Here is a 22,479-nt window from a genome sequence, read left to right as displayed (position 1 = left end):
CAATTTTGGAACAATTTGAGCAACTTACATAGATGAATGAATTAATGACTGTAAAGAAATAAAAGGTTATAAAATATAGAACTGCAAAAATCCATGAGTCCAGAGCATTACAAATAAATTAGTGAATTAATGTGGGGAAATAAACTCACTTGCTACCACTGGTGTTAACTATGATGCCCTGTCATTAATCTGAAAACTGGTAATTAAAGGGCATTTGCCCTGCCTCTATAGGAGATACTATATAGTTCATCAAAGGTGAATGAGGGAAGCTTTTCTTTAATACCAGCAAATAAATGTGAAAGGAATGGTAGAATTAGGAAAATCACCATTTTGCAACTCCCATGAAATAATGAATTCAGGAAAGGGTAAGCAAGGGATGCCAAAAACATTAGCTCAATGGTTGTTGGGGGAAAAAAAGGATATTTGCACACAGCCAAGTATCATCACAGATTATGTGCTAACCAAAAAACAGAAAATGTACTTTTACAATGGAAATGCTAGCAGGGTTATCACCTTAGTCAACTGATCAATCATAGCATCACTGATCATGGGAAAACCTGAAATTCTGTCCTCACATCACCCTATAAAGTATTCTTGCCATAAATGCTTAACCTGATCCAATTAAACCTTTAAATATAACTTCTACTTTATGTGAAATATACAAGGGAGAGGATCAAATTAAATAGCAATATGAGAAAACAACCAGAGAAATCCAGATGTGAAACATGGTACAAGAAAATAAAACTAGCCTGGCCTATTCAAGATGTCAGAATTGAATATAATGAAGAAAAGGAAAAATTCTTTCAAACCAAAAGAAATGCTAAGTCCTAACTGCCAAAGGCAACAGAGACTAAGAGGCAAGACTGGATCCAAACAGGGGCAGAGTGAACTATAAAAGATATTTTGGGGGTAATACAGAAAATCTGAGTATGGCTGAGTATTAGATATATGGGAATTTATTTTTCTTGGATGTGTTCGTGGTATTAGTGTTATGTGGGAAGATGTTGTTATTCCTGGGAGAAGCATGCTGAAGTGTTCAGGGTGAAGAAACATTATGATCATAACTTGCAAATGGTACTGCCTGAAAGTAAATACACACATACACAGACACAAAGCAAACAAGACAAATTATTAACTACTGTTGAATATGGGTGGTAGGTACGTGGGTTTGTGTGTGTATTATGCTTTTAACTTTTCTATATGTTTGAAATTTTTCATAATAAAATGTTAGAAAAAATTACTGGGGTAGAAACTATAGCTATTTTTAATTTTGCAACATTAATTCCCAATAAATATTTAATGTATCTCTATATTTAATGCAAATTAAAGTGAAATCTAAAGAATTCAAGTATATCTTTCAATTTCCACAGTAGCCAATAGGGAAGTGTCTGACATTAAGATGCACCAAGATGTAGAAGGTGGTGTATGTGTGTGCATAACTGTTTATATAAACAGTATGTAATATCTGGATTCACATACTTTTATCTAAAAGGGATTCCAATAATTCAAGTTGAATTCAAATTAAATCTTTACTGAGTGCCTAATATGGACAATACATTGAATAACAAAAGACACTAACCTGGTAATAATAGTATGAAATTTCAGCTGCTGTCTAATCCCTGAATCTCTGGCAATGTATGGGGTAAAATATTCAAGTCAGGTAGCATCATTCTTGAAGACCATGGTTATCAGTTTGCTATTATATTTTGTATATATTATTAGTTATTAGTTTAAAGCCAGCAGTATAATCAATTTAAAGCTATGGGTCTAGTTGCTAATCTGAAAAAGTATAATAAATACACTATAGTTTACAAAGAGTAGAAACAGAAAATAGTTTTTATTGTACTTTTTTCAAATTAAAAAGTGGACCTATTAAATTTAAAGGTAATTTACCTCAAAACATATGGAGCATATTACTTTAAAATGTAATTGGCCAGACGCAGTGGCTCACACCTGTAATCCCAGCACTTTGGGAGGCCGAGGCAGGCAGATCACGAGGTCAGGAGATCGCGATCATCCTGGCTAACACGGTGAAACCCCGTCTCTACTAAAAATACAAAAAAATTAGCCAGGTGTGGTGGCGGGCACCTGTAGTCCCAGCTACTCGGGAGGCTGAGGCAGGAGAATGGCATGAACCCAGGAGTCAGAGCTTGCAGTAAGCCAAGACCACGCCACTGCACTCCAGCCTGGGCAACAGAGCGAGACTGTGTCCCAAAAAAAAAAAAGTAATTAACATACTGTTTAAGGATAAGTTTACTTTCTATTTTGCAGGCATCCTGTAGATTTAGAAGCCATCCACTTAGACTTAGCAGTCAAACCTATACATCTTTTAGCTCTCTACATAAATGAATGGCAGGCCCAGAAGCTCATAGGAACACTGATAATTAGAATTTGGAAAGATTAGCAAAGGAGACAAGAGTTACCATAAAAGAGAAGGAAACCAAGAAAAACACTATAATGAAACAAATATTGTCTTAACGTGTAAGGATTGGTCAATGGTGTCATATAATGCAGAAGATGAAGTCCAGAAAAAGAAATAACAAAGACTGTTAATTATCTTCCAGGCTCCATTCTTCCCTTCTTTGTTCATGGGTAGTGCCTCCAAAGTTTTAGCAAAGACAAAAATGTCAAGAAATGGAAGGTTAACCAAATTGTTTTAAGAAAGGAAGTGAGGAGGTTCCTCCTTAGACTAGAAGGAAGAAAGGATTAAGAATCATATTTTGTTTGCTTGTTACTGATTACCCAACATCTAACATATGGTCTGGCTTATAAGAACTCAAGTGTGTATTTGCTGAATGAAGGAATGAATGAATGGTAAAGCTAAAGGTATATAAGAAAGCTTACACCTAACAGCCTATATTGCAAAAAAGCAGATGGATATCTATGTGTAGAGAAAAAATGGGGAGAAAGCACTGTGATCTTTAGGAAATAAAATCACTGTAATCATGATTTTGTATCACTATTTTCATACATGCCAATCTTTGCAGTAGTTCAATGTTACTAATTCAAATAATAAGATTCATTTAAACAAAACATCATAGCTGTAGGACTTAAAAAAAATCAACATTTTAATTAAAACTTTCACTAAAAGAAACCTAATAGAGTGAACTTACTTTTCTGACAGATGCTTTAGTCTTCATGTGATTGTTTCTGAAAGTCGCCATAACTATTTTTTGTTGTATATAATCAATGAAGAGTTAATCCACAAAACACCTAAAGAAAACATATTAAAAGAAAACAACTTATTTATTGATCTTAACAATTCAGGCAAGCATTTTGTGCTAAATTAATTTATTTTAACTCAGTCATTAAAAGAAAAATAAAAATGAAAACAAAAATAATCTGAGCACCCCCCCAATTTACTTGCAATCCAGCAAGAATATTTGAAAAATATATGAATATTGGTACCTTAATGAGATAGAAAATTATTATAAAAATCTTATATTTTGGTTCAAAATTATAAAATAGTTTACACCCTTACCTATTCAATCTCACTGCCCTTTTTTATTGCAAAGTGTCAAAGAGAAAGATTTGAAAAACAAGTTTTTTAAAAAACATTTTAAAAATAGAAGCTTAAGTAGAGAATATTACAAAAAGAATTCCAACTTCCCTGCCTCCCAAGACACTCTCTTATCTCTATGGCAACAGTGAATGCTCTTGACATTCTTATTTCTTGGGCAGAAGGGTTTGATAATAGACGAATGAGAAATCTGCACATATCAAATTAGATACATTCTTTATATAGGAAGCTTAAGAGCATACCATTGACAAAATTTCAGAAGACATCCAAGTCAAATGATTACCAGTACTTAACACACACAACACCTGCCAGGTGAAACACTCAAAACTAAGTCTCAACTTTTTAAAGATGCTTTAACATCTTTGAGAACTTAAATCCACTCCAGGCATTAACCACTCGGTATCTGCATTTGACCACAGTATCTTGTCCATTCATTTAAAATCTACTTGTGCTAGATGCTATGGATACAAGAGAAACAAGATAGATATGGCCCTCCTGCATTCAAAGCCTTCAAAGGAAAAAGTTTCATCACAATAAAGAGTAGAAGTGGGGAACTAAATACTTTTTTTAAAAAGTCAAATAAATATTTAAGAAATTCTTAGTTTCAAGTATTTTCAGAAAATCAATCTGGTCTTATCAAGAACTGCCTAGTTGAAGTCAGGCACAGTGGTGCATGCCTGCAGTCTCAGCTACTCGAGAGGCTGATGTGGGAGGACTGCTTGAGCCCAGGAGTTCAAAGCCAGTCTAGACAATATTGTAAGACCCAGTTTCTGAAAAAAACAAAAAGACAAAAAATGCATTGCTTAGCTGAGGTTTCCAAGACATTTGGTTAATATAAATTTATACTATGAGGAGATTTATACGCAAAAACAAACTTCAATCTAGCCCCCCACCGTCAGAACTTTTAAAAAACTAAATTTTAGTGAAGTTCAAATTGTATATTCTTTTGCTATGCAGATAAGACTATAGCGTGAGTGCACAAACACACACACTTCTTTAGAGATTTCTACATTTTAATTTTTAGACAAAGAAGTATGATTGTATTCTATTCTGAACTAAGATAAGCCCTAGTGGTCTCTATAACAATAAAATCTGATTAATTACTGAAATTGAAGCAGCATCATGAGAAAGGCTCAGCCTAACACAAGGAGTTCCCAACAGCACAAGGTAAAGGGTGATACCCCAGAATCCAGAAGAGGATCATGCGTCTCCCTGTGCTGCCTCTTATTAGCTTTGTTTCCTCTGGGTAAACTGCAATGTCTCTGGAACTTTTTCCTCAATGTATATGATACCGTATTTACCAGAGAAGTTTACTGTGAGACTCAAATGAAAAATAATTTATGGGAGGTACTTTGAAAACTATAAAACACAGGCAAAAGAAGACTTAAATATTTACCTAAGGACCAAAATGATCAAGTGGACCAAAAATTATCAAAACAAGGTTTAAGTATAAAAATGTATAGTGGCCAAAGCAAAAAGATAATCCTTTTATTTGTCCCAGGCCACTTCACTCTCCTTTCTTCTCCACAGTGTTCTCCTCAACTGCCAGAAAGCCTCAGAGGCAAGTGGGCTTTTCTCAAATGTAACATAAAACATAGAAGCCAACATAAGGGTTCCAAGAAACCAGAGACTGTCAAAGAAGGCTCCTAAGTAAAGTGGCACCTGCAGGGCAGTTTTGTAATGCGTGTCAAAACCCTGGAAATACTTCTTTGACTCAGCATTTCTGCTTTTGGGAATGCATCAAAGCAAATAATGATCCTAGAGCATCTAGTTTATTAACAAGGGCTCATAATGCACCAAGTGTTCTGTTTTGCTAAGAGGTTTATGTAAACATCTCATGTTGTCCTTAAGACTACAGAATAGGACCCCGGTTTGACGATGAGAAAAACTGAGGCAAGAGGAAGCTTAGCAATTTGCCCAGGCCCACAGAGTAAATAAATGGCACAGGTGGGATTCAAGTCCAAATTTTCTAACTCCAGCACTGGGGCTCCTCACCACTCCTCTACAGTGCATAAAGGTTTTATAGTCTGGTTCATTACAACTCACAATAGAAATACGAAGCAATCTAGATGCCAGAAACAAGAGAGTAATTAAATGATCTTAGGTTCATTCCCACAATGACGCCATGGCAGCCATTAAAAACAATACTGCAGGACAAAGGAATGGCACGCCTTACATCACTTTCTCTGAGTCTGCTCCTAACCTTGCCTAAAAGGGAAGTAGGGAAAAGAGATAGGAAACAACAATTACCTTTGCAGCTGCTGACTAAAGTCAACTGAGCAAAGATAAACATTAACTCCCAGGAGACTTCACCATCAAATAAATGGGACCAACTATCCAAATGAGCTGCTCACCCTCAGGTGCAACAAGCACCTAAGGTAGAAGAAACAGTTTCAAAGTTGGGCAGGGAGAGGTGGGAGTGCTCTGAAACAACATCCGGGATTTGACAGGGCTGGCTACCCCAGTTCACTTTACCCACAATTTTCCTGAATAGCAGATCCAGATAAAACACCCTTATTCAAGATTGAATAATAAAGCAAATGGAATTCAGTATGGGATCTGCGAAGGAACACTGGAAAACAAACAACATACAATATACACAAAAAGAAAAAATCCAGACAAATATAATCATGCCCCTGCGACTCACATTATCTCAGAATTCAAATCATTGTTTGAAATTAATGAAAGAGAAACAGTTTAATTCTATATTTACACTCTGTTTCACTCATGGAAGAAAAACAACTTACTGCCTTACTCCACCACTTTTTCATTTAAACATAAATAAAATACTGTCTCAGGAAGAAAGAAATCTATTAGAGAATATCTGTGCAACATAAAAGTGAATCCAATATGAGATGATATGACATACTTTTGTAAAGCAAAGAAAAAAATCATCTTTGGAAATGATGCAAAGATTGATGGGGGAAGAAAGGATAACAGCTACTAGAGCAGGATTTCTTTAGCATCTTATATAATTAGAGAGCACATCGTTTTTGACAGATTTCACAAGAAGAACAAAAATACAGTATATTCACCTAAAATACATTTGTATTATGATAAACTTTTCATTTAGTGCTTTACTGCTTTGTGCCCTATTCTGGATGAAGAAACAAGAGTCCTAAGCAAAGAATAACTAAGTGCGTTATCTATAGTCAAAGAAATTAAAGTGAACCTACATGGCTTGGAAAAAAGCAGATGAGAGACAAGAAAGAGGCAGACAAGGCAAACAACTACGAAGTGAGCCACTATAGCTCAGGAAACACACAGAAAACTATCACTAAACAAATGAAATCCCCTTAGAAATAACAAAAAAGCAAAACAGACATTGCTAAAAACAATGGAAAACCAAGAAGATTTTAAGAAAAATCACAGAATGCAAAAGTAAACAAATGAAAGCAATTACAGAAACAATTATAAAGAATACAGAGAACAGAGATATAGGGCACTTTAAATAAATACACATATCCTTTAGTCCTGCTATTTCACTTCTTAAAATTTATCCTACATATATACTTGCACAAAATTCACAAAGATATGTGAAAGACTATTCACTGAAATAAAATGAAAAAACTGAAAATAATCTAGAAGTTCATCAATTCAAATAAATTCACATGATTATTACTCAGCTATTGGAAATAATGAGTTAGAGTGATCTATACTGGCGTGAAAGAGCAAGTTGCAGAATGGTGTAAATAGGATGCTCTCACTTGTAATTTAAAAAAAAAGACTGGCCTAGCACAGTGGCTCCCAGCACTTTGGGAGGCCAAGGCAGGAAGATCACTTGAGGCCAGGAGTTCAAGACCAGCCTGGGCAACATGGCAAAACCCAGACTCTACTAAAAATACAAAAATTAGCTGGGTGTGGTGGTATATGCCTGTAATCCCGGCCACTCGGGAGGCTGAGGCACAAGAATTGCTTGAACCCAAGAGACGGAGGTTGCAGTGAGCCAAGATTGTACCACTGCACTCCAACCTGGGCCACAGAGTCTCAAAAAAAAAAAAAAGAAAGAAAGAAAAAATTATATACAGACACAACTCTGACACACATATGTAAATATTTGTGCATCCACAGGAAATGACTTGAAGGAGGTACACTAAACTGATGCCAGTGGTCACCCATGACAAGTGGGACTTTTAAATTTTATAAAATGTCATCTATCTACAATATGAGAAGATGGTAGATCATTAAGTAAAATAAGACAGGTTCTGGCATATTAGCATTATCCCATTTTGTGAAAAATCTGTATAACTACATGTGTGTATCTATATATGTAATACAAAAGAAGACATACACTAGATGAGTACAGACATTGGTTTCATCTGGGTAGATACAATCATAGGTGTTTCATTTTGTGTCTATGTATGTTGAGTTTTGTACTTTTCTGAATGAACATAAATTCTTTTATAATTAAAAAATATATATTCTCCAAGTCTTTCCTTATCTCCTCTGACCTAAGAAATGTTCAAGTTGACATCACCTATTACTTGACCTTTTTTGTATCAGGAGAATTAACCATGCCAGTCTGTGAAGCGCCTGTTAACAATATTGCCATATCTTGACTCTCTTCCTACTGCACTAGTTCTCAAACCTCAGTACCTGTACACATCAGCTTATTTCTAACACACACAACTCCCCCACCAGAAGATCCAAATTCAACAGGTCTACATGGAACATAGGAATCTGTACTTTTAACAAGTGCCACATGTAATTTCTGGTTGAGAAAAACTTGTCTCTCTGTATGTAAGTTTCCTTTCCTAAATTATTTCATAACTTGTTACTCAAATACTAATATTTCTTAGTCTTCATCCTTATCCTCTTGTCTCATTTTATTTAGTTTTTCAAGGACATTTTATCCTTACCTCTGGTTTTAACTATGCAAATAACTCCCTAATTTATTCTTCAGTTCTGTATATCTAATTTCCTATTAGACACTTCCAACTAAATATCCCAGTTACTCCAAAATTTGTATGTTCAAAAGGTAAATAAAACTTTCTCCCTAAACGATCTCCTCCTGTATTCTCTATCTCAGTAAGAGCCATTAAACCAAACCCAACCAGTAGGCCAAGCTGGAAACTAGTCTTCCCCTCAATTCCTACAGACTACCTCGTCTAGTAAATTGCCTGACCTGTCATTCTCCTAAACTTCTCTCAAATCTACCCTCTCTCTTCCATCAGCTGAACTGCTACTTACTATTCACGCACCAGTTCAAAAACTTCCCTCCCTAAAATAGGCTTGGCTCATATCTCTCCTTTATCCCTCCTTGCCCAAATAGTAACCACCTCCTTTGTGCTCTCTAAGTGGTTTATAATTTAATCCTCTGGTGCCACTGTTTGCATACTTCCCTCCTGTTGTAAGTTCCCTGAGGACAAGTGTTTTATGTATTTTTACATAGTAGGCATTCAAACATCTGCTGAACTAATAAATAAAAAGTAACATATTTAAAGAACAAAGTTCAAAGCATGATGTAGGCTGAAAAACATAAAACAGAATAAAGAGCAAAGTATGCCTTCAAATATTTAAATGAGTATGTCTACATTTAATGAGTTTGTGAAAATACATTTGTGTTTCCAATAATTTCTACTTTACAGTATCTGAGATCACATTTAGAGTAAACACTCCAAATACACATTTTGACCAAATGCCAAATGGCCAAGTGTTAAAAATTAATATTCTGTTGAATATAACTACAAGAAAACAGGACAGAATATATATGAAACATTGGTTTTAAACATCAGACAACAGGCAACACGGGATTGTGATCCCTGAGAGAAGGGAAACACTGGCTGCCAGCTACTTCCAGGTCACAATACAGGGACAGGAAAGCCAAGCAGTCTGGTGGTTTCACTGAGTTTTAAACACAGATCAGTTTGGAGAGACCAAGATGGCTAGAATTTACAGGGTATTAAGCTGGAGGGAGAGCTGAAAGTAAGTGAGAGCCCTAGAGATAAACCATAATATATTCCACCAGAACAGAAAAACCTTGTAATGTATCAGGTAATGATAGACTCCTCAGAAGAAGCAGCAGCCTTAGTAGAAGCAGCCTTAGTAGAGACAATAATTCAGCACTACGTTAAAAACTGTTCTGGACCCACACTAATAAATTCTAAAAGCAAGCCCTGAAACAATCCAACAGATTCCAAGTAACTGTGCACCCCAACTAAATCCAACACACTTCAGTAATATAATAAATCAAGCAAGCAACAGTATAAACTCAATGGCTGGCATACAATAAAAATTACCAAGCATGCAAAGGAAGAGAAAAATATGAACCATAACCAGGAGAAAAAAAGGCAATAAATGAAGACCTAGAAATGACAGTGATGATGGCAGGAACAGAAAAGGATTGTAAAACTATAGTACAAATATGTTCCATATACTCAAGAAGTGAGAGGAAAATATCACCATAAGGAGAGAAGGAGAAGATACAAAAGACACCAAAATTGAACTTTTAGAGATGAAAATTAAATATACTGAAACAAAAACCATACTGGATACAATTAACAGATTAAACTAGAGAAGAAAAGCTCAGTGAACTTGTAGACAATGTAATAGAAACTATCCAAAATGAAACATGGAGAGACAAAACTTAAAAACAAACCTAGAGTGTAAGTGACTTTTTAAGCACCATAAAAGGTGAATAACTGGAGTTCCACGAAGAGACAGATAGGGAGTAAGCGAGTGAGTGAGTGAGAGAGAGAGAAAGAAAGAGAGAGAGAGAGAGAGTGTGTGTGTGTGTGTGTGTGCACGTGCGTGCACTGGGGAAGTGGGTGCAGAAGAAAAAAATATTTGAAGACAAAATAGCAGAGAACTTCCCAAATTTGATGAAAACCGTAAACTGACAGTACCAAGGAAGCTCAGCAAACCCTAAGAATAAACATAAAGAAAGCCAAGGCAAATCATAACCAAATGGCTGAAAACCAGTGATACAGAAAAAATATTAATTGACCAGAAAAAAAGTACACATTATATACAGAGGAACCAAGGACAACAGACTTCACATCTATATGAACCGGAAAACAAGACAATGGAGCACTATCTTCAAAGTACTAAGAAGAAAAAAAAAAAAAAAAAAGCATCAACCCAGATATACTCAATGAAAATGTATTTCAAAAATTAAGGCAAAATAAATTTATTCACATGAATAAGGGCCGTGAAAATTCACCACCAGTTGACCACCACTAGAGTAACTATGGAAAGAAATTCTTCAGGCAAAGTAAAACAATACCAGATGGAAATCTGAATCTTACACGAAGGAATAAAGAACATCTGAAATGGTAAATATGAGGGTAACAGAAGTTATTCTTCATTTTTCAATCCCTTTTAAACAGTTAAAATATAACTGCTTAAAAATAGTAATTAATTAGAGGGTTTAAGACAGACATATTGATAAAATGTATGACAAAATAGGATAAAAAATGTGGCAGGGGAGATGGAGACAAAAAAAGACTGTCATAGATTTCTACATTAAACATGAAGTGATGTTATTTGAAGAAAACCTGTAATAAGTTATCTTGTAAACCCTAACACAAACACTAGAAAAATAAAACAGAATAATACCTAATAGGTGAACAGCAGAATAAAGGTGATGTTATCCCCCTTTTTGCAAATAAGGAAGCTAAGTTCCTTTCTTGGGTACAGACCTGTTATTTGACTTACAAAATCTAAAACTACTACAGCTATCAGATACTATTTTGTTTTTCAAAACAACAGTCAATCGTATAAAATGATTTTAGTATGTCTTAATATCTATTAAGATATTTGCTTCTTTATAGTTTCTGCCTTTTTCCTTTTTAATCCTCAACCTCATTCCTGCATTCACAATATATATGTTCTTACCGCTACAGAGTTTCTCAATCTCAGCATTACTAACATTTTGGGTCAGATAAGTCTTTGCTGTAGGAGGCTGTGTATGCGTGGTAGGACACTTAGCAGCTTCCTTGGCCTCTACCCACTAGATGCCAGTAGCACTCACTCAGTTGCAGTAACCAAAACTGTCTCCAAATATTACCAAACATTTCCTTGGGGAGCAAAATCACCACTTACCCTATTTTAGCACTTTAGACTACAGTGCCTTATGTAACAGTTAAATGTCTACATGTCTATGCCCTGCACTGGACTGTAAGTACTACCAACGTTCAACACATATATTCACCAAGCGTCTAAGTAACAGTGATTGGGATACAACAGTGAATTTCATTCCATCGCCATGCCTTACTCATCTCTGCATTCCCCAAAGGCCTTACTCATAATAAGCAACTATAGATTTACTGAAGTGAACGAGCTGTACGGTGAAGAGAAATTTCATCAATGACGTGAATGCAGACAGGCATTTGGTGGCAAAAGCAACATCACCAAATAGAAAATAGGGCCACTTACCTAACGACTTTTTACAAAATTAATCCAAGAATATTTGTTCTGTCACTTTTGTTTTCCCAGTCACAGAGAAAAATTATTGATTTTTCAACTGCATTCCAGATTGAGATCTACTTATAAGGTATGTTTGAGCCCAACTAGCCACTGGTATTGAAAGGAATAACATGGGTCTAGTTGACAAAGTACTAAGTGTGAATGGCTATTGACTTCAAAACTACTTACTCAGCAACAATAAACACAACTTTTAAACATGCAACGGTCCATTGTTAGAAGTTAATTAGAATAATCAGATGAAGGCAGGAGGATAAAACAGTTAACATTTTCATAATAAAAAACTCGTTAGACCTACATTTGAATACAGTTTTAAGAAATCACTGTAAAGGATATATGCCCTCAAATGATTATCTTAGTTTCACTATTGAGTGTGCAGCTGTAATATATTTGACTTTCAAAAATATTTTCAACAACTGATTTATAATAAAACTTTGTATACGTGTATGGCAATATTATAAGGATGATATGCTATAATTAAAATGCTATGTAATTGAATACCTACAAAAAAATGCAACAACAAAAAACTAAAATCTTGAGATTGTGCTTTCAGCATGAATATGCTCCCTAGAAAATGGAGTAACATTCTTAATCTTGTACGTAGCCCTATCCACAAGACTATTTCTAACAGAAAATATGTTCAGAATTTTAACCCAGGAACACATTTCTTTTTATCAGTGACATCTATGACGCCATGACTCTAAGAGTATATTGCTGAAAAGGCATTTAAGTAGCTCTTACAGATATAAGGATCTATCCTAAGCTGCCAGTAGCCGAAATAAGTCAACAGATCTGCTTTGCAGATGGGCCAGTCATAGGAAGCACCCAAAAGCCCACACAGAACCTATTAACTAACAGGGTACATTACAGCATAAAAAAAGAAGAATGTGAAAAATAACTTTAAGGTTTCAAGCCTGGGATGCTGAAAGAAAATTTTTTTCTTTGCAAATCAGAAGGTAAATCAGAAGGCTTTGCAAATTAGAAGGTAACTGGAAGACAGTATTTTATATCAACATAGGAATATCCAAGAGGCTAGGTACAGTGGGCGCATACCTGTAATCCCAGCACATTGGGAGGCCAAGGCAGGTGGACGGCTTGAGCCCAGGAGTTTGAGACCAGCCTGGCCAACACGGTGAAACCCCACCTCTAAAAAAATATAAAAATTAGCTAGGCGTGGTAGCACACACCTGTGGTTCCAGCTACTCGGGAAGCTGAGAAGGGAGAATCGCTTGAGCCCTGGGAGGAGGAGGTTGCAGTGAGCCAAGATTGCGCCACTGCACCCTAGCCTGGGCGACAGAGCAAGACCATGTCTCAAAACATATAAATTATGTAAATAATAATACCCAAAAAAAGAACTAAAAATTAAGAGATTTACTTGGGGTCAGAGCTGGAGATGTTACTCTAAGAATAATCCACATATAGAGAAAGAACAGAAATTCAAGAGAGCATCTATGGAGCCAACCATGATAAAGGGTTCCAGGACCGGCATAAAAGGAACCACAAATAAATGGCAGTCAGAAAGGTAGGTGAGGTAGAGAGTTAGAAGAATTTAGTGTCACTGAAGTCAAGAAATGGTTTTAAGCATGAGTGGTCAGCACTGGACTTCTAGACTTCTTGAGGGCAGAAATTCCTTCCTCTCTGAACACGACCAGAAGCCTGTATCACAGTACCTGCCACACGGTATGCTCTCAACAAATACTAATACCGTACCCTTGCATTGTGCCTGCCATATGCCAGACACTGTTTAATTGCTTTACATACATGAATTCATAATTCTCACCACAGAAGGTGCTATTATGCCCATTCTACGCATAGGAAAACTGAGTCATCAAGCATTTCAGTAATTTGCCTGAACTCCCACACCCAGGAGAATCTGTCCTGTAAAGAGACTACTGGTTAGATCTGGTTAGAACATTACCAAGCTGAGAGCAAGTTCAATGCAATGCCAGAGGAAGAACTCAAATTGCAGGATGTTAAAGCACACCTGAGGTATCCATCACTTCCTCCCTGTCCACTCTCCTTTTGTTAAATATGTTGGCATGGCCAGTTTAAAAGGAGCAGCCCTGCAAACTGTGAGACAAATCTAAGTCTCTTCCTCTTCCATTTTTCCCATTCCCATCTTTCCTCACTCTCCAGCTAACTGTGCTAGAAGCAGAAACCTGACCAATTGGATTCTCTCTCTAGAAACATAACTGAGACTTGGAGATGTTTGCTGAGAACCATGTTGCATAGTCAGTGAGTCTGATGTTGGCATCATGGCAAACCAAAGTCTCATGCAAATCAAAGTTTTGGGGAAGTGGAAACCAAGAGCTTTAAAGAGAAGGCCAATCTGAAAGAAACTGGAACAGACCTGCGTGAGTAGCAGAGACATAAGACCATGTGCTTCCAGAGAAAAACTGGAAGAGTAACTGCCTGAAGACTTTCTGGTTCCCAAAACGCTGAATTGGAATCATGCAACGGACTTCAGCAGCACTGTATGACAAATGCTTTTTTCTTAAGTAGGCTAATTAAATTGGCTTTTTCTTCCTTGCAATCAAAGAATCCTCAAACCATTACGGGAGGTAAAAATAAAAACACTGAGTAAGCAGCTACTATGTGCTTCGCACTAACTTTTTGAGGTGGGTATGAAGAAAATGAGGCTCATTTAATTAATAGACCTGACTCCCAAACCGAAACTCTTTACAATATACCTCATTTTCAGTCAAGTAACATCCTCTCTGTTCCAGGCCTCTACCCCATTTATTTCCCAAGAAACATTCTCAGATTATTCTAAAAATGATAACTTTTCTCCTTTTACCATGTCCAGTCTCTAATCTACAAATTTCAAATGCCTTTACTCCAGAAGTTTTTTGTTGTTGTTTTTTGAGGCAGAGTCTCGCTCAGTCACCCAGGGTGGAGTGCAGTGGCACCATCTCGGCTCACTGCAATCTCCCATCTCTCAGGCTCAAGCGATTCTTGTGCCTCAGCCTCTCGACTAGATGGGATTACAGGCATGTGCCATAACGCGTGGCTAATTTTTTATTTTTTGGTAAAGACAGGGTTTTTCCATGTTGGCCAGGCTGGTCTTGAACTCCTGGTCTCGAACTCCTGGTCTCAAGTGATCCACCCGCCTCAGCCTCCTAAAGTCCTGGGATTACAAGTGTAAGGCACCAAGCCTGGCCCAGAAGTATTTTTTTAATAAACTTTTATATGTAAGGATGACTGGGAGAATCCAGACACTTGGATCTTTCCAGGCTGTTTTTAAACTGATAAAGCATTTTTCTTTCTCTTCCCCATATTACCAGCTCATTGACCCTTAACTCATGCCCAGGCTTAACTTAAAGCTTTTCTCGACCTGTCCTCACCCTTCAATCCTTCCAGGTAGTTGATTAATAAAATGCAGACCACAAGACAGGAAAAAAAAAAACAAAATCAGTTACCCTATCCAAAGTTACTTCAATTACTTTTGAAAAACCAAACACCACACACCCTACAAGTTTGAAACCCTTGCCAAAAGGTTATGAAGACCAGCCAAAAAATTTATTTTTCTATTTCTGAAAATTAGTTTGCTAAGATGGAGTAAGAAGGAATTTTTTCTAATCAACACTGGTCTCCTCTGCCCATTCACAGAGATATTTTCTAAGTCTTTCACATTTTTGTCACGTATAGACAGAATTCCTCTACCTATTTACAACTGGCATTTTCTCTTAAAACGGCCTTTAATATATTGTCCAGATTGGTTTGAGTTCCTTTTCCAGACAGTAAGTTCCTAAAATTAAAAAATAAAAAAATTAAAAGTACCGTATTCTTTCCAGCCTCTAAAGGCAAAAGAGGACTTCTTCAGCTTCTAGACTTATCCCTGGAGTTCAGGGGGCTAGAGAAGGCTAGAGAATTTCTCACTATGGTTCCATGTCTTAGGCAACTTCCCATATCCTCAACAACTGCAAAATATCACTGGCCTAGGAGTCCACTGCTAGGCCCTTATCAATATTGTCGATACTGCAGTTACGTGGGTACATACACTAGTCTCTAGCTCAGCTTGGGAACCCACTTCTTCCCTGATTTCCTTACATTCTTTGACCTTTCATAAGTTACTGTTACAGCTACAATAGTGACATTCACTGTCCACCCCTGGGTCAGTTTTGTCAGGAGGAACAACGACAAGAAAAAATGAATAATCAGGGTACCGTTTGAAAAAGTAAATGCGTTTTTCAAAAAAAAAAAAATCATTCAATTGCATTATTTTAACTGACACCAATCATGCCAGGCACTGGGCTGCCATCCTAAAATCATGACATTAAAAAAAATATATCTGTGCATTACTGGTACCCCATTTTTTCTTAATACTCCATATTTTGAGTATTTTCAGACATAACGAAATAACAATCGACATGACATTTCGAAAACAGTGGGAAGCAGCTAAGCAAAACGAGCATTTTGCAAGCGATTGAAAAGCTGAAAAGAAAACAGGAATTAATTCCAGTTTGTACTAAAGCTATTAGGTATGTGTCTCAGCAGTCTTTCTCACCATGAAACTCCTTAACATCTAAAGCTAAACCACATCCAACTTAATGTGGTTTTAGAAGACAGAGAAAGCAGAGAAAAAAAATGAAAGCTGGTAATATGGGGAACAGAAAAAATGTTAGCTTTTACTGTCATTGTCACTTTTTAATACTTCGGTTACATCTACATATTTTTTATAAAGCAGCTTAGATGCCTGGATTAACAGCAGTATACTCAATCCATTCGGGGTACTTTATGGCCAGCCTTAAGCCATTAACAGCCTAGGAGAGTATTTGACAGCAAATCCAAATATCAGTACTCTGAGGAGCCGCTTGACGCCTTCCGTTTCTGTCACAAGATCTGAGCAGCGCCAGCTTCCAAGGCTCCGGGGGTCTGACAGTGAAGGATGCTGTTCGGGAACAAAGTGCAACGTCCTCCCAACCGCTGCAAATGTTCCTGTGCGCACACCACGCACCCGGGGGGCCGTCTCTGAAGACCACCCCGGGGATGGAAACAGCCTGTCATTAAAAGGGGCGGCAGCTCCACCGCCACACTTGGGACCCCAGGAAGACGCGTCTCGAGACCCAGCACCTCCCTCTACTCTGGGCCCGGTGCCGTGAGTTTCCTCCCTCGGCCGCGCTCCTCCCGCCCTCCTCCCTCCGCCATGCGAAGGCGCAGCTGTCGGGCGGCCCCGAAGCCAGAAGGGGGACCAGCGGCAGGCGGAGGGGCTGGGGCGCCGGAGCCGGGCCGCTCCATCCATGCCGGCCTCACACCCGCCGCCACCCCATCTAAACGCAGCCTCCGCGGCGAGCACGTCGGCGCCCGGCTCACCTGGGGGCCGCAGCCTCCGCAGCTCACAGACATGTCACCGGCCTCAACGACCCGTGAGCGAGCCGGGCAAGCAAGCTGCCCCCTCCCGCGCTGACCCCCAGCCCTCCCCCCTCCCAGCCCCGCGGCCCGCCCCCGCCCTGCCCACCCCTCGGCTGCCGCCGCCGCCGCCGCCGCCGCAGCTCCGGCCCGCAACACCGCCTACTCTCCACGCCTCCCACTCTCTCTCGCGAGAGGGCAGCGCGCCTCTCGCGAGAAAAATTCCGCGGCCGAGCCCGCGCAAAAGTGGGTGGGCGTTTAAAAAGGGAAAGAAGGAACAGGAAAAAAAGCCTTCCCACGTGCTCCAATGCAGCCCGCGGAGCAGCCCGCGGGGCAGCCCCGCTGGTCACATGACTTAAAGGGGGCCTCTCCATTGGCCGGGACCCACTCAGCCTTGGGAGCTTTAAATTCGAGGGCGACCTACGAACCTGCGGCGGACGTCTTGCGCGCTTCCTGGTCCGTTGCCTTGGAAACGGCTTAACCCTTTCCTCTGGCAAGTCCCCAGGCCTTGGCTTGCTCCGCAGATTTGGTTTCAGGCTCTGCCTCTTTTCCCTCGACCCTTTAGTCTTAACAGCCTGGGGCCAGCTGGGCTCCTTCTTCGCCACAAGGCTAGTTTTGCTTTCTTCCGAAGCCCGGGGCCCTTCCCAAAGTGGCAGCCCCACCAGAACCGAAGGCCCAAGGAAGGCTCATCCTTTCTGATGGCTCCGCCCCTTCTCCCAGCATCTCCAGGGAGGACCACTCACAGCGCACCGGGCAACCAGCCCTATCCCAGCCAAGAAGTAGCTTCCAGGGTTCTCAGGGCCCTAGTGCTCACCCTGATGTCTTTACGTGGTATGGAAATCGGAAAGTAAAGCTTTGGTCACTGGGAAGCCTAGCCAGAGATGAAAAGCTGTTATGGTGATTATTTTCACCTAAAATCGGAAGGGCCAGTCTAGTCAAATTGCCCTGTCTCCTAAAGGGCATCTGTTCCTCAAGAGTGGAAACACCTGGCAATAAGAAAGACATTTTTGAGTGTATCCTCGTTATGAGTTAAGTTTTGCCCTGTTCAGAGGAGAGGGTCACGGAAGAAAGGGTGCATTCGTTTGTTCATTTCTTCATTCAACAAACACTACTCTAGGCTGTTGATTGAACAATGATGAAGACAAGTAGTGTAGATTCTAGGGAACTTATCTGAGGGTGAAAAGAAAAAAAAAATCTGTTGGTTTTAAGCTGTATGCAAAGAAGTTACAATAAGTGACGTGATGGTGACTGAGTGGCTAGTAAAGGGGATGCCCTTTTAAGGAGGAGATATTTTAGCAGCGATTTGAATAACAGATGCAAAAATCAGAGCGTAGAGCATTCCAGGAAAAGGATAACACTAATTCAAAGGCCCTAAGTAAGGATCTATTCTAGTGCATTTGAGGGAAGAAGAAATGAGAAAGTAAACTTTCTTGAGCCTGGAGATGGAAACTGTAAGAGTTAAAGAAAGAAACACAAAAAGCAGCTTAACAGAGACAGGTTTATTTTGGAGAATAAACCTGAGAGGGGCTTCTGGCCGATTTCGGTCAGGAGTGTTCTCTCTTACAGACTAAAGGTATTTAGTGGTTTAGGGAGGGAGAGCATATTGTAGGCTTGGAATGTTTCTGGGTGGAGGAGAGTTTTATTGTCAGGGGTGTAATGTCTCTGGTTGGAGGGGAGGCATATTTCTGATCAGAGGGGGGTTTATCTCAGGGTTGGAAAGTTTCTGGTCAGAAGTGTTATTTGTGGTTTATGGTCATGCTGACATTAGCCATTAGGCTGATGTTTCTGGGGCTAGATTTAGGCGGTTTTTAATCAAGGGGAACTTAAAATGGCAGTGCTTGTCCAAGATGGTGATGCTCTTGCTCTGTCAGAAACTAGCATGGGCCAGATCCTGTAAGGCTTTGTTAGCCAAGAAAGGAATTGAAAGTTTATTCTAAACGCAATATAAGGTATTACAGAGTTTTTAATAGGGGAGAGACACCCAGAGTTTACTTTTTTTAAAAAAAAAGTCTCGTCCTTGAAAAGAATGGGTCTTAAAGAGGCCAAAGCAGAAGTAAGGGAGATTAGGAGATTTATAGGCCAGGTGAGAGACAGTCATGAAATTTAATTTAATTTCCTATGATCTCAACATTTCTAAAATCCATTAGGTCAGAGTCCTGATGCTGTTTCTGCCTTTGTTGAAACACGTGGATTTCTCCTAATTACTAGGAAAAATAAAATGGAGGATTTTCTTTTGTTACCTGGGGGAAAACAAATGGCTGAAAAGGAAGGGCCCATCTTTAATTTTTTTCCCTCCATTATGCTACACTGACAACCACCTCTTCTGTCTATTCTTAAAGTCAATTCTGGGAACAGAAAATTAAATTCTACGCAGATACTTATTCTTTAGTGTAAGATTTGAAAAGATAGAGGTTGAAAGCTCGGAAATCAAGAGGATGTTTCACCAAAAGAAACGAATCAGGAGACGAGTTCCAACTCGAAGCTCTGTCATTAGTGATACAACCAAATCAAGGTTCCTTATCACCACTGAGTCTCAGCTTCCTCATACATAAAACAAAGCAATGTAACTAGCCTACACCTAAAGTAGTTAAGCCTGAATTACACTTTAACATGCACATACCAGTAGGACGGAAGCTGGAAAGGGAAATGAAATGATTTTTTATGAAAACCTAACAGAGTCAGCGGCTCAACCCAAATGAAATTAGACACACACACACCAGCTGAATAACTCTGAAAGCGGTTGATACGGATACCAGGAATGCTTCCCTAAGAAACCTTGGCCTTCTCAGAGTGTGAAAACGGAAACACTGCCACCTGCTCAACCTCGAATTCCGTTTCTCTTAAGCTATTTTGAACCTGTGTAGTATTAAATAATGATTCATGTGTTCCTAATCAGAGTTTAAGAACTAGATAGCAAATACATTTTTTAAAAGGTCTGAGGCAATATCCTAAAGTTAAGCTAACACCTTAATTTTAATGAAAGCAAGATTTCAAGATACATAGGGCTACTTTTTAAAAGGAAAAACGCCAAAAAGAGAAAAAGTACTATTTTAACAAAGTAGGACCATTCTTTTAAAATGTTAATTGAGTACTTTTTGAGTGTTTACAGCCCTCATAATGATTAACTGAAACAGCTGCTTGGTACTACTAATTTAGATGAACTCTGGGCCCAACTCTCCCAATCGAACATGTATTAACAGAGCCCGAAATAAATCCTCCCAACTCACCTTAGCAAGACAGTCATTGTGGTGTCTTGTGCTAGCTACAATTATTTGCAGTACATTAATACAAAGTGAGAAAAAATTAGGATTGAGATCCAGTTCTGCTGTGTCCCCAGTTCCTGGATTCTTTTTAAAACTGTGTTTTTTAACAGTTTTACTGAGATGTAATCCATTTACCATACAATTCAGTGCTTCTGGTAGATTTACAGTTGTGCAACTGTCATCAAAATCTAATTTTAGAAGTTTTGTTCCTCCCTAAAAGAAACTCACATACTCAGTAGCAGCCAATCAACTTTATGTCTATGAAGACTTGCCTATTCTGAAGCTGGAAACCATCATTCTAAGCAAACTATCACAAGGACAGAAAACCAAACACCGCATGTTCTCACTCATAGATGGGAGCTGAACAATGAGAACACATGGACACAGGACACAAGGCGGGGAACATCGCACACCGGGGCCTGTCGGGGGCTGGGGGGCTGGGGGAGGGATAGCATTAGGAGAAATACCTAATGTAAATGACAAGTTGATGGGTGCAGCAAACCAACATGGCACATGTATACCTATGTAACAAACCTGCACGTTGTGCACATGTACCTTAGAACTTAAAGTATAATAAAAATAAAATAAAAAAGACTTGCCTATTCTGGACAGTTCATATAAATGGAGTCATACAATACATTGTCTCTTGTGTCTCACTTCGTTCATTTAGCATGTGTTAAAGGATCATCCATGTTGAAGCATGTATCAGTACTTCATTTATTTTTTATTGCCGAATAACAGTTCCATTCTATGTATATAGAACAGTTTTATTGGCCAACTTATCAGTTGACAGACAATTCAGTTGTTTCTACTTTTTGGCTATTATGAATAATACTGCTTTGAATATTCCTATACAAATTTTGTGTGGATGTTGCTGATTCTTTTTAATACTCTAAAAAATAGAAGACGTTCTATTTATCCCATTTACAGAGTTCATATTTCTCCTCCTAGCACCGTTCCTTTGCTTCCAGGATTTGTCTTTTTTGCCTGCTGGTTGAAGTATGTGCACTCTATCTCCAGAGGGCTGCCATTTCTACTGCATCTGACCATGCCATTCCCCTGCTTACAATCCTTCAGTGGCTTCTCATGGTTTTCCTCATAATCTGCTTTTCTCCTTTGCTTTCATATCATTCTCCCTTTCAGACTGTCCCCTTTTCAGTTCCTCAAAATAGGACCAGACCCTGCCTGCCTCATCACCTTCCACAGGCTGTTTCTTCAGGATCCAATATTCTTTCTCTGTCCATCCCTGTTAACAGCTGAATGCCCAAGAATCCTTCACCTTTCAATTCTACTGTCACTTCCTCAGGAACTTTCGTCCTAACTCCCCAGACTAAGTAAATCCCCTTTATTTAGGACTCCCTACTTTTTCTTCAACGCATTTATCAACTTATAACAATTTTTATTTGTGTTGTTACCTGGTTAATGTCTGTCTCCCTCCTCCACTAAACTGTAAGATCCATGAGCAAGGGCTGTTTCTGTTTTTGCTTAGGAGTTCCTAAGGCACATAGTAGGTACCCAATAACTATTCAAAAAAAGAGAAGCGGGGAAAGAGGGTGTCTTACCAGACTATTCTTTATTCTCTTTAAGTTGTATTGTCAGGAGTTCTCAGTAAAGTCCTGATAAATGTTATAAGCCAAATCTGTGCTATGTTAATGGAAATGAATGTCAAGGCATGTCCCATGCTTGGGATGGTGCAGCAGGGAGAAAACAGGTGTCCCCTGCTCATACTCCTCACAGAAACGGGGTGGGGAGAGGAGAGACCAGTGGTGTACAAAGGAGCCAGGGCAGCAGGGTGGCAAGTCAGGGAACACAGCCTGTGTCCAAGGCCACCCAAGAGGGTGCCTGGGAACCCCTGTGTGTCTCCTAGGGACATTTTAGTGGGCTAATTTCCAGCAATCAAATTGGTGATGTCTCCTCCACTGT

General features: G+C 39.0%; 1 protein-coding gene across 6 annotated transcripts in view; it reads right to left on the bottom strand.

Moving 5' to 3' along the window:
• Positions 1-21,123, bottom strand: part of AKAP11 (A-kinase anchoring protein 11) — a 54,912-nt gene extending 33,789 nt beyond the window's left edge. For 2 of the 6 annotated variants that reach the window (XM_034936642.3, XM_055096673.2), the window contains exons 1-2: positions 17,403-17,616; positions 3,114-3,213 (exon numbers count right to left, since the gene is read on the bottom strand). In XM_034936642.3, the coding sequence (XP_034792533.3) occupies positions 3,114-3,164 (51 nt within the window). In that variant the 5' untranslated portion in view covers positions 3,165-3,213; positions 17,403-17,616. Of the gene's footprint in view, positions 1-3,113; positions 3,214-16,745; positions 17,110-17,257; positions 17,617-17,721 lie in introns of those variants that run through there. The other 4 variants (XM_034936641.3, XM_034936643.3, XM_008976821.4 and 1 more) reach the window with 3 other exon arrangements.
• Between the last annotated feature and the right edge of the window lie 1,356 nt (positions 21,124-22,479).

Source organism: Pan paniscus, chromosome 14, assembly GCF_029289425.2.
Source record: "Pan paniscus chromosome 14, NHGRI_mPanPan1-v2.0_pri, whole genome shotgun sequence".
Classification (NCBI taxonomy): Eukaryota; Metazoa; Chordata; class Mammalia; order Primates; family Hominidae; genus Pan; species Pan paniscus.
The sequence above is the reverse complement of the archived record's forward strand: the minus strand, read 5'-3'. Positions and strand labels throughout refer to the sequence as shown.